Source organism: Mauremys reevesii, linkage group 21 (genome assembly GCF_016161935.1).
Source record: "Mauremys reevesii isolate NIE-2019 linkage group 21, ASM1616193v1, whole genome shotgun sequence".
Classification (NCBI taxonomy): Eukaryota; Metazoa; Chordata; order Testudines; family Geoemydidae; genus Mauremys; species Mauremys reevesii.
Window position 1 is genome coordinate 13005671 of NC_052643.1, and position 13275 is coordinate 13018945.

General features: G+C 50.0%; 1 protein-coding gene across 1 annotated transcript in view; it reads right to left on the minus strand.

The window, feature by feature from the left end:
- Positions 1-11451, minus strand: part of ACAP3 (ArfGAP with coiled-coil, ankyrin repeat and PH domains 3) — a 161358-nt gene extending 149907 nt beyond the window's left edge. Inside the window, exon 1 of the mRNA XM_039509223.1 lies at positions 11351-11451. Within this exon, the coding sequence (XP_039365157.1) occupies positions 11351-11397 (47 nt within the window). The 5' untranslated portion in view covers positions 11398-11451. The remainder of the gene's footprint in view (positions 1-11350) is intronic.
- Between the last annotated feature and the right edge of the window lie 1824 nt (positions 11452-13275).

The window sequence follows — 13275 nt, forward strand, 5'->3', positions numbered from 1 at the left end:
GGGCCAGATCCACTTTCACCTCAATTCTCAGCCCATGTAAAAACTACAGGGAGTGGAAGCCAACGGGTGTGTGACCCTATAACAGACCACATGCTGAGCCCACCACCGGGAGCACAGGGACAGCGGCATTCACGCCCCTCTTCTCCGTCCGGACAGGAAGAGCAGCCGTGATTTCCTCTCCGGAGCAGCTCACGTTGGGTGCAGCATCTACCCAGGTGCTTTCCCCTCACTGGTTTGTGACCAGTGGTGATGGGTGGGGTGGCTGCTGTTGGGGACAGCTCGGTCTGCCCCTCCAGCCCTCTGTTTGGATGGGATGCGCTGAGAAAAAGGGAGCCTGCCCCCACCCTCCTTGTAGACCTCAGGGGCCATCACTACCCTTGTTCTCTCCATTCATGTGCCCCCAAATCACCAGGAAGGGACCAGAGGTGAAGGCATACCCCTGGGTGGCCCCCAGAGAGGGGGGCAGCCTGCATTGCAGCCCCTTTAGCTATTGCAGCTTGCCCTGGAGGGGGGTGCATCTTGGCTCGGGGCTGCGGCTAAGGTGCAATCCAGCTCTCTGTGCAATCCAGCTCTCTGTGCTGGGTCCTGATGCGCTACAGCTGCCCAATCAGTCACACATGCCCTCACCTGCCATGGAGCTTTGCCGCTCCAACTCCTGGCCGTGCAATGGAGAGACCTGTTTGGAGCCAGGCAAGCTGCACAGCCTTCAGCAGAGCAGACGCTGCACTGCTCCGTGGTGGGGGAAGGGGGCTGGCAAGCCAAGGCCTCTGTCCATTACATTGGCAGTGGTTTATGGTGTGACCCCAAAGTTGGGAACTGCAGATCACTTTGGGTGTAAAGGACCAAATTCTGCTCCCTGTTACTCCAGGGCAACTCTACTGCAGTGAGCGAGCTAGAATGTGGTAGCAGACGGCTGGATTTGACCACTGGAGTCTAGCAAGAACCCCCCTCCCACCTACCCCCTATTTCAAACAAGCCTTGCAAAGAGAGGAACCCAACCTCAGACACCAGGGAAACCACATTAACCGCACCAAGAACCAGCCGCCGCTGAGTATGCAACAAACCGCTCCGTGACAGGGCTGATGACAATCAGACTCTGAATATAGCACCATAGATGCAGCGAAAAACAGGAAGGAATCAAGCACCCTGGGCTTCTTCAAGGGCTCCCTGCCTCTCCCTGAAACACACCCGTGTTGCTTTTTCTCCTCTTGGAGCTCAGTGAAGTTTCCAAGGCCTTGTTTCTTTGTCTCCGATAACCAGCCCCTTACCATTACCCCCCCAGCCACAGAATAATCACATTTCAGACCCACAAAGGCAGCTGCAGCCTGGAGGTCTAAGCACAGGCAGCGCCTGGGAACGAGAAAACTGATGGTTCCGCCAGCCTCCCGTCTTCATAAAAAGAATTCAACAGCTGAAATTTCATAGCATTGTGAAACCAGCGTTTAAAGGGACAGGAACTTTTTAGTAAAACTTTAGGGCGACAGAAAATTGTCACTCCCTTTTCATTGGTTTGGGGGAGCAGGCGCATGTGAAGGAAAAGGAGAGACAGATATTTATTTATTATTAAAGAAAATGGGTGAAGAGGAGGATGTAGAAGACAGAGAGCTAACACCGGCTAGAGAGCCAGGCAGGGCATGGACAGACACTGCCCCTGCACAGGTCCACCGTCCTGGCCTTGTAACACTCCCCCTCCCCCTTTGCTATTCCACCTCTTGAGAGCAGGGGAGGCCGGACATGCTGCAGCAAGCAGCGATTGGGCCGTGTGTTTAATAAAGCCCACGGCGCCGGGACCCAATGTTCAGCTTGTAGCTCTGATGACACCTCTCAGCCTTGCTGCTGTCCCTGCATCCCCAACAACCCAGCCCGCGTGTCCTGCCCCTCCTTTGGGTTCACCGGCTACCCCATTAACACCCATCCTGAGCTCCAGCATCTGCAGCCTTGTTACAGCTCCGGCGCTTTTAATCTGCTTTCCAAGGTGGAGAGACGGGGCCACCTCACCTCGTTGCTTGTGTGGCTCACCCTAGAACGTGGCCTGGGCTGTTGGCGCTTCACTGACCAGCACTAACCCCGGAGATCCGAATAGCAGCCCCTGTGGAGTGTTGCCATTCCCCTGCTGGGAGCCGTGCTCGGTGCTCACGCAGAGGAGGCAGTGCTTTGGTTCTCTGCCCTGCGATGATTCTGCAAACCCAAACTGCCCTGCCAACAGCACCAAACTGCGTCAAGTGCCCAGCTTAACAGCAGCTACGTCACTGGAACCACTGGCTGGAATCAGCCTCTGGACCTCTACTAGCGTCAAGGGAATTATTCCAGCATTACGCTGGTGTGACTGATAGCAGCGTCAGCCCCACCGTATTATTTAACCCCGTGAAGCCCATTGAGCTACAAAGAGGCTCTGATTTCAGTGGGAGCGCAAGAATGAGCCCAAGCTACGCATGAATGATGTTCTGCAAAATGAAGTTTCATTGAACCGTTGCTCTCTGTACACACTTGGCTTCCTGCAGTCCTTCGAGGGACAAAGACTGGAACTCGGAGCCCTTGCGTGGTGCCAGGATAATGTGTAAAGATCAAGCCATGAAGCAGCGTCTAAAGAGGGATCACTGAAACACACATGGTTTCAATAGCAGAGATAAGTTAACTTCAGAGTCTCCCAAACTCATCACCACTGGGTCTGATTAACCTCATCAGCTCTGGGTTTTATTTTTTTTTCCTTTTAGCAACCTCCATCTTCAAACTTGCAACCTACTTACGTTTCTTTGTTGCAGTTAGGAAACTGGCTACTTGCAAGCTAGCCCCTATCCTGATCTTTGCTTGCTCTGTGGCTTTTGGCCATCCCATAAAACAAAGTTGACAGTTCCCAGCTCTGTCAGTCTCTGGCTTTCTGGGAAAGCAACCCTGCCTCACACCCTCAGCATGCAATAGCCAAAGCTTGCGCTTTATAAAACCTCCTCCTGTGAAATCATTCAAACTGTGCGGCTCCCTCCTTGCACGTACATCACACCATCTGGTGGGACTTGGTTCCAGGGGAAACTAAGGAGAGAAGAATATCCCTGACACGAGAAACTTTGTCTTCGCTTGCTACATAGCCCAAGTGATCAATTTAAATTCACCACGTACATCCCAACCCGCAGAAAGATATAACTGAGAGGGACAGCTCCTAAAAACAAAACCACCCAGCTCCGGCTAACAAGCTGATCCAGAAGGCAACACCCTAGAATTAAGTCCAGTTCACACTTCAAACCTAGCTGACGTCTCCATCAATGTATGTGCTATTGTCCGCAAACATGTACATTAAAAGAATATGATTAAGACTGCAAAGTCAAATGTTCCGAAGTTAGGAAATACCACAATTAATGGTGTGGTACACAGGCACCATTTAACCCACAGTCCCAGGCTCCTGAGAGAAGCAGTGAGTTTCGTAGTTAAAGACCTTGCATTGCAAATGCCCTGTTCCCAGGCCTAGGGAGTTTAATCTCAGGAACTGGGAACAGAAGCTCCCCCTGTGAATCTGGAGTGTTGGGATGGATCATGGGGTTCTTAGGTTATACAGGTCCCAAACCCTTGCGTCTAGCATGTTTGGGCACTTAACATTTCAGGGACCTACACAGGGAACAGCGTATAGAACACTGGGGGTGAATCTCCATTTATAGGGCCAAATGATAATATAGACTGAAGGCCTTTGCTTTTCCAGTGGCAGCCCAAGGGGGACGGGGACCACCTGACTGCATCATATGAGAGTCCCAGTACGATCTATTGTGAATACAATTCACCTGCCAGGGGAACAGCTGAGTGGCGAATCAGCCTCCCTTGGAGAGGAACCCCTGAGGGTGGTGATGTTACATTTACGTTCCACGCATCACATGACCAGCACGGACATTGTAGCCGCCCTAGAAGGTGGCAGGGGGAGGGAAAATACACCATTTTGACTAGCGCTGGACCCAAACATGAATGCTGGATCCAGATTCCTCAGGCCCCAGAACAACACTGGTAAAGGCCAGATCCAGGCCTGAATTTTATGACCCAGGTTCGTCTCTGATTCTGACTCCTTTGTAAAAGATCTCTTAGAAAAACTCTCTCTCTAAGGTTGCGAGTCATGAGGTTGCTGGACTGCGCCTCCAAGGTGCAACAGTCAGAGCCCCAAGCCACAGGAGTTATCGCCCTGGGGCTTCAACTAACCCCCTGGAAACATCAAGCATACCGGTACATGCTATCTATGGTACTTATACGGTACTATAGTATCTGAGTCCATAACAATCGTTAATGTATTTATCTGCACAATGCCCCGGTGAGGCAGGGCAGTGCTAATATCCCCAATGTACAGAGGGGAAACTGAGGCACAGAGCGGTTCTGTGAGTTCCCCATGGTCACACAGGAAGCTGGTGCTGGGGAAGGGTTCTCCCAAGTCCCAGATTCGTGCCCTAAGCACTGGACAACCCTTCATCTCATACCTATGTAGGGCCAAATTCTGTATGCCTGGCATGCTCACTGAACTTGTTAAGAAATAGGTGTATGTATTTGGGGGCAGAATCTATCCCATAACCTACAACATATAGATACAGTAACAAGCATTGATACATACCTAGATGTCAGGGCTGGCTGCCTAAAGCCCAGGATTTTCTCTTACGTGGCAAAAGTACTTCAGATCCTGAAGCAGTCACTGCAGACTCTCCATGCACATACACAACTCCCATTAGGGGAACGAGAGTCCTGCCCAGGCATCAACGTGAGAACACAAGGCACAGACGCAGCACTGCTCCAGACGCGCTGCAAAGCTCGTTGCCTCGGAAGGAGTCTCTCAAAGGTTTGCAGCCATTGCTTGAGGCTGTAGAGTGCTTTTGTCCTCCACGACACCATCAACACCAAAGACAGTGCGGAAACTTCACCTAGGGTGGGTTGCCACTGCCCAGCCTCCTTAGCAGGGCTTCCCAGAGGGGGCGCACTCTGCCCAGGCCCCAGCCGCTGCACCAGCTGCCAGCTATTTTAGTAATGAAGTTTCAAAGTGCTGGCTTTACGCTACATGGTTTGGGTTCATGGTTTGGCTACCAGAGAGCCACCTCTCTGTACCTTATCCCAGCAGTTGAGATCACCTGGGGCACTGAAGTTACAATCCCTGGCTTTGAAATGCGCGCTGCTCTCCAAGGAAGGCTGTTGACTCTGGAATTTGGTCCAACAGACATATATTGACTGATTGGCCATGCTATTTACATAGGCTTTCTGGCCTGATGGAGGGGAAGTCAAGTCTCCTGAAAGTTGGGAGGAAAGAGAATTTCTGAAGCTGATACTGTGATATTTTAGATTTTAATCATTTCTGCTGGGAGGTCAGCACCTGCAGCAGCAGCCATAGGATTGGACTTTGGCTTCCCCTTTGTCTATTTATATGCTAAGGGGATCACTGCTTTAGAAATGCAGTGACAGACAGGTGAAAGAGAGAGGAGTTTAGATAGCCTCATGCTGCTTGTGGGATGAAATCTCCTCCTTCCTGCGCATACGCCTGCCAATACCGAAAACTTTACAAATTACGCCCCGATGCTGTGTTGACCTCTGTGCGGTTGGATCTCTTTGCAAGCATGAGGTCATTGCGCAATCGGAGGGCTGGTCTGTATACGAAACCTTGCGCTGGTGTAACTCAATTAATTTCAAGTCAATGTAGGTCTTGTCTACACGCACATTTGAACTGCTTTAGTTAAGCAGGTTTCAAACCCGCTTTGTGGCCCCTCTTATTTTGGTTTCAATGACTCAATTTAAACTAAGTCAATTTAAACTGATCCAGAATAAACCCAGTTTAAACTGAAAGAAGAGCGTCCATGCAGGTTTTTGCGATGGTTTAACTAAACCGGGTAAAAATCCTATCTTGAGTTAAATGGCTGCACCATTTATACCAGTGCAAACTCCTAACATGGGCACACCTAAATCGATTTAGACTACCCTTATCCCACTTACTCAAAACTGGTTTAATGTAGTAAATTACAACAATAAGCGAGATCAGTGTAAGTGCAGTTTAAACCAGTGTGCTCTGGTACAAAAAGACCCAGCCATTAATCTGAAATAGCTTGTTCCAGCGGGAGCTGAAAATGATCAATGCACTTGCCCAAGACTCTGAAATATCTGACAGCAGCGTTTGACTGACTGATTTTAACTCTCCTTTGTTTGGAACAAGCTATTAGGTACTTTTTGCAATAAGGGTGGTGTTTCTCCTGCATTTGCATGGAGCTGGAGAGAGATGGCTGAGTCCTTTTTTCTAAAGGGATCAGCAATAACACCCAGCCGTAGCTGTCTACCGCCAAAGGAAACACTTTAGCTTGTGCTCCAGTCCCACTGCCTGACGACAGCGCTACTCTGGGGAATGCGTTGGTTTAGGAGCCACACCTGCAAAGCCTGCCAAGGGCTTGCAAAGCCTCAGGGAGGTGGGGAATGGCGTTCCTCAGATCTGGGTGCAGGGCATGGCGTGTGGGTCTCGTGTATCCTGTCCTGAAAGACAGCACTGCTGCCTTCATGGAATTTGTTTTCCCTTTCTCCCCAGTGCTGGTCCAGGGATTGGGTGTGTTTGGGGAGGAGTGGGTGGCCGGGGCCGAGGGAGATTGTCTATTCACTGGGGGTGAGATTCCCTTTTTAGGGGGTCTCTGGGGTAACTGTAGGCAGAGGAATTACTTGTCACCAGGACTCCAGTGTGTATCGTGTGAGCACCCAATGTCCAGAGCTGCTGAGGAAGCACGACACCTCCAGCAGATTCTCACAGTGCCACAGCCTAGTCTACAAGGGGCAAACACTGACCCCGTGGCTAGAAACTACAGGGAACCTCCATCGGGGAGCCTTAGATGCCTTGTGGTTCTCTCCTTCCCTGACCCCTCATGGGTTTTTGCTCCAGGAAGGAGCGATCCTGCCCCTTGGTTCTTCTCTGGGCCTCCTAAAATTGCTCCCAGAGTAAGGTACTACTCAGCATGAGTAAGAGTGGCAGAATCTGGCCCTTAATACTCCAGCGGGAGTCTTGCCTCAGCAAGGACTGAATAAAGACTTAGTATGAGCCTCAAGATTTGGCAATAGATCTGTGGGTATCAATCCTAAAAAAGTGGCCAGATCTGCCCCTGAGATGTGAACCCGCTGAATCACAGCGCTGGTGTGAGATGGTTACTTTATAAACCCGCATGGATGAGGGCGGTAATGGAGCCTCTGTTCATATAATCTCAACCCGGGCCCCATTTCCTCTTGAGGTTCCATTATTGACAGTAACAAGTCAGAAATCTCCTCCTGTATTTCACAGGCTATGACATTAGTTAAGCAATAAAAGGCTCTGCATGCCAGATAGATGAAAGCATTAGTATCTATTGGGGATTGCATGCAAATGCACTAAAAACTGGTCTTTCGAGGTAATTATGTTTGTTTACTGGAACTTGAGACTGTGCATGTCTCCACAAGATGCATAACAGGAACAAGGTTTACCCACCAATCTATAGATCTGTACAGATTTAAGTGGGGAAAAAGCAGCAAAAAAAAAAAAAAAAAAAAAGGATTTTCCTCCCAGCAGATGGTCCCTATCAAGCACGAGGTGCCGGACGAATGTTGCATTGAGTTGGTGGTGTGGAGCATTGTGAAGTATAATTGGATTTGATTGCCAAAGGAGGCTAGAAGCAGTGTATTGTTAGAAGCCTTATTATAGGCTGCCTCATGATGAGGGTCTGTTCCACATACATAGATCTTCCAAGCAGCTGTTGTCTCTTCCTCTCATGTATGACCGTGAAAAAGATTTGCAATGATTTAGAGATCAGTGTTGAGGGCCATAAACCAGTTATAAAATAGAGTGCAATTGTCAGCAGAACTGGGGAGCAGAAAAGTGCTTATGGGGTTAACACTCAGACACTGTGGTGATGGTGTCCAGTAGGAACAGAATGATGGTCGTTTGGCTCAGACATTGGAGTGGGAGACAGGAAATCTGTGTTAAATTCCTCTCTCTGCCACAAAGTCCCCGTGTGGCCTTGGGCAAGTCACTTAATCTCTGCTTCCCTCTCTGTAAAATGGGAATACTACACCTAGTTTTTGCCCATCCCTTGTCTATTTGGACTGTAAGCTCTTTGGCACAGGACTGTTTCTTAGGATGTGTTGGTGAAGTGCCTAGCATAATGGGGCCCTGATCCCCATTGGGCGCTATCGTAATACAAATAGCACATACTAGTAATCTAAGGACCTGGTTAGATAGATGGAAGGAGGAGGAAAAGTGTCAAGCAGGGACTATAGTATAAACCCTAACCGGCTTTGGAGAGGGTTTGTTTCTTTGTACCCCAACCTTGAGTATGTCACTGTCCTTTTGATTTACTGAGGGTGACTAGAAGTTTACATCCATCAGTTATTCTCTTCTGGAACTCCTACAGCTCCCTTCCCTCTCCGACCATCTCTCTCTCACCCTCTCACTGCAACAAGCAGACTGTGTCCAGCCCTGTGGGAAAAGACTTCGCAATTCCATGCTTAAACCACTGGCTCTTGATAAAGGGTATTCTGAGAGCCATTTTGTTTTTACAGACAGAGGAGAGCGGGCAGCAAGGATGCTGCCTGCATACTAAGAAACCTGGCCGCCAGCCCACGCACGCTACATGCTAAATAAATAAATAAACACATCAATCAAGCTTGACGTCACGCTGGAAAGGGTCACTGCCATGTGGAACAAGACATCTGGCCCATGAAGTCACTGCCCTGGAAAGATGCCACGGAACAGTTCGCAGGCTCTGCAGCACAATGGGACCCGGCCGGGGGTGGGGAGTCCGCTGGGGTTGATTGTTTGATGCTAGGTATGTTCAGGTGTGAGAAACGAGTCTCCCACACACACTCTGCAAAACCTTTCCGCGCTTCTAGCTGCTGGAAAAACTCCTGAGAGTCAAATGCAAAGCGGGGGAGGGAACAGCGCTGCCCCGTCATCTCATATTGGCTCAGACTATTACACTGTATGACCTGACATTGCACGTTAGTAACAGGGTTTGGAACAACCGAGAACAGGGCCCAAACTCTCAGCTACATTTAAACTGTATGGGGGGGGGGGGAGGAAACCGCTTTGTAATCCCCTTGAACACAAGCACACCACAGACACAGGGAAATTCACACACACACACACCCATATACATTTACACACACAAACACAGACATTCTGAGCATCCACACCAATGGACTATTGCAGCCATTCTAATGAATCGCACATTCCACTGGGGTGGGTTGGTTTTTTTTAATGCATTTAAAAGGAAACGCTCATTTAAATAAACAAAAAGCCCTTGCCGAACGGGATAACTGAGAATCAACTACAGTGACTGTCCATCCTAACCCCTTGAGAACCTTGCTATTTGCAGGCTTATTTCTGCACTAGTGTCCCACCCACCCCATTTTTGCCGTCTATTGTCTTTCCTGGCTTCTGTCAGCACTGAAGTACAGTATGAGAAGCAGCAGAAGGTTATTAGCCTTGGAGGGTCTGATCTTTCTCTTGCAGCATCTATCCAGGATGGCAAGCCTCTGGTGCCATAGGGATCCCTCGAATCCTTTCCCCAGCTTCTTGCATTTGTACAATAGCCCCATTTCATTACAGTAGGACTAGGATGGAGTCTTTTGTTTTGAGAGCCTGGGATTCCGTGTAAGAATCCCCAAAGGGAATGAATTTGATAGTCTAGAAAATCATTCCATGTCTTTGGGATCGATCCTCAGCAGAGATACATCTGCATTGCTCTGCTGACACCAGTTTATACCAGCTGCGGCTGGGATCCTTTCTTCGAATGATACATGCAGGAGGGAGCTGAAGATTTTTAACAGCCCTGGGAAGCAAAATGAACAGGGCAGAATGTACAGAACAAAAATCATTGCCATGTAATTCAGAGCCTAAACCTGCCATGCCAATAGCATTTGGCCATTTATCACCGAGACCTGGGGGCAAAGCTTATAACTAATTGAAAAATCTCATCCATCAGCCCAGCCATTGCCTGATTAAATGGGGCTCCCTATTGCAGATCATTCGGTTGGATTCGGTTAGCATAAATACTGCCGCTTACTTTCACGTCCTTCCAGAACCTTGGGGAGAAGGGCTGACTTCGTATTTTTTCTTTTGATTGACAGAATCATATATAAATTGTGAACGGTCTGGATCAAAGCCCGGAATAGGGTTATAATAATTGAATCCTTTATGAGCCTTCTCTTTGTAACCTCCCACCCCCTTCTCTCTCTCACACACACACACAGAGCAGATGACCTTGACAGTAAAAACAAAAAATCATTAAGAAAAAAATGAACGGAAACGTTTTTGGTTTTGATTCTGAACTCTGCTTCATTACCTCCCATTGGAGTTACAAGGCTAACCATGCGAGCAGTTCTTTGTCTGACAATACTGGATTTCCATTGCCCAAGACTTCAATCCAGCCTCGGTTAGGGTCTCTCTGCCTGGATTTAGCCTGTGGTCAGTCACAGAACTTGTCTGTATCGTTGGCGGGTGGATGATCACAAGGCCACATCTAGGCACAAGGAATCAGAGCCCTGCCTTGCCTTTGATCACAATGCAGCTGACACTGATGCATCCCCATCTGCAGGGCATGCAGAGGGGACCCTGGTCCCGAGGCACGCTGACATCCCTTCATCCCTTGGGGCTTTCTCGTCTACAGCCCCCAGCCATCGGCACTGGAACTAGGGGTGCTGGAGGTGCGGCTGCACCCCCTGGTTTGAAGTGGTTTCCATTATATACAGGGTTGACAACCCCCAACTAGAACAATTGTTCCGGCACCTCTGGCCCCAGCCTCCCATGATCTAACCCAGACGGCACCATCCTGACAATAAAGCCAACAATCTGCCTCGTGCTCGAGTCTTGCCCCTTCTCCCCCGTCCATGTGCAGATACCCAGGCGCACACACCGTTCCCGGATTACACAGGCCACTTTCTCCCCCTCTCCCCCTAATGCGATTAGAAAGAGCGGAGCCTTGCGGTGCCCCTCGGGCAGTCTTTCCGCGCCTCATCCCCCCTCTCCTCCGCCGGCTGCTCGTTTGCAGGGGCTGTGCCAAGGCAGGATGCAGTCCGAGGGAAACACATGGTCCTTATTAGGGTGGAAATCAGGGACTAGGAATGACAGGACCCTATTCTCCCCCCGTCCCCATCCTCTTTGCAGCATTTCTGCTGGAGATTCTACGGATGATCCAATGGGTTCTTTTCCCATCTCTCATTTCTGCCCTTCCATGATGGCTTGGCCAGGTGGGGCAGCATGTGTGTGCCTGGCATCTGCATGCACCTCGCGGCTGGAGATGGAGCCCAGCAGGGTCGAGGGCTGCTCCTCTCCCCTCCATCCATCACCTTCCCCCCCATACACACACAGACACACACCGGGGAGAGGGGGGTGATCCCTTACCGGAACCGGGGCGAATCCTTGATGCACTCCTCAAATTCCACCGTCATTGTCGCAGCTCAGCTCCGGGCACTTTTAATTGAGAAAGTTCATCTCCCGCAAGGAAAAACAACCCCCCCCCCAAGACACTGGATCCACTCTGCTCCCCCTGGCTTCCTTCCCCCTGCACGGCAGGGGCCCCCGGTTTCCTCCCCTCCGCTGCAGTCCAGTGGCTGAGTGGAGCCACGAACAGGCACATGCAGGCTCCTTTCTCTGGACTCGCCTGTCACTGGCTGTGGAAGGAGGGAGCTAGGCAGCTCCAGCCCTGCTGGCCTGTCACCGCTCAGGGAGCGTCGCCAAACTGCTCAGCTGCGAGCTGCAAGCGGGCGCCTTCCTCCCCCGGCCTCCGCACAGGGTCGCCAGTTTTGGTTGGACGTATTCCTGGAGGTTTCATCACATGACATAATCTTTACTTAAAGATGAATCTTTCCTTCCTGGAGACTCCAGGACAATCCTGGAGGGCTGGCAAAGCTACCTCCGCATCGCTCCCCCCACCCACATCCTACAGCCTTTGGGGCGCATGCTGAGCCCATGGGAGTGCTGTGCCCTGGCCTCGCCTCTTGATCACATCTCTCTGCCTCCCGATGCTCCTTGGCTTCTTAGAGTCGGCAAAGGCATCCAGCCAGGGACTGTCTGTCTGTACAGGACCACCAGAAAACTGCCCCAGTGCAGTGGTTCTCAACCTTTTCTCATTTGCAGACCCCCTAGAAAATTTCAAATGGAGATGCGGACCCCTTTGGAAATCGTAGGCACAGTCTGCGGACCCCCGGGAGTTCACAGTCCACAGGTCGAAAACAACTGCCTTGATGGATGACACCACCGGTCCAATGTCTTGGGTAGCGGCCTGAACCCCATGCTTCAGAGAGAGCTGTAATCAGACCCCTCCAGAGAAATCTGGGGCTCCTGGAGCCCCACTGCTTCCCATTTCACTGTCTGTAGACAGCAGTTAGATCATTTGTGGGACCTCCTGAGCTCCAAACCCCAGTACCATCGTCCCCACTTTCCTCCCCTCTTTTCAGCCCTCAAACACAACAGCCCATAGATCCCTAGCGGGGAACCAGGACATGGCTGCCATGTCAATATCAAATAATCAGCCTCCTTGTTAATTTACGTCCATGGAGTTACTCCTGATTTACACCAGCATAACTGAGATCAGACTCTTCTCCTTTGTGTTTATGGCAGGTTAGCGTTTTCCTTCTCTTCTCAAAATGCTGCAGGGGAATGAAAATGTGAATTGAACGGCCAGGGCATGTTTAATGCATTTGTTGTTATGTCTGGACAGTGAGGGGTGGGGGGTTGAGGAGAAAGCTCAAGACATGTCTTGCTGTCCACCCAAACTTTCCCACACGGTTTCTGTTTCCTGGTTCGAAATAAGCAGGGCCAGATTTTCAGAAAACTGTGGTTGCCTTTTGAAAAGGGGATGTGTTTGCAGACTTGCTGATGCAATGATCACCCCTCAATTCATGTAATCCTGGTAACTGGGTGGTTAAATGACTAGCTGGACACGTAACTAGCAATCTGCGTATACAGTTGCCACTATTCATCTGCACAATAAAATATGCCAGGCCCTGTACAGTATACGAGGTCCTCTCCTGCACTACCGATGCCAACGGCAGCAGGACGACGCTCAGAATTACTAACTCTAGTCTCTCCTTTAAAAAATTCTATGGGTTTGATGCTGCTCTCGGCCATCCTGGTGTAAATCTGGAGTAACTCCAATGACATCAATGGAATTACACAGGCGTAAAGCCAACGTGAGAGCAGAATCAGCCCCGTGAGGCTATATGAATGGATGACATTTTTCACAGATCAAGTTAATTTAATCTGGCATGGATAAGCTGGAATAAATGGGGTGTGCTTAATCTTTATCCTCCCCCAGTTAAGCAGCA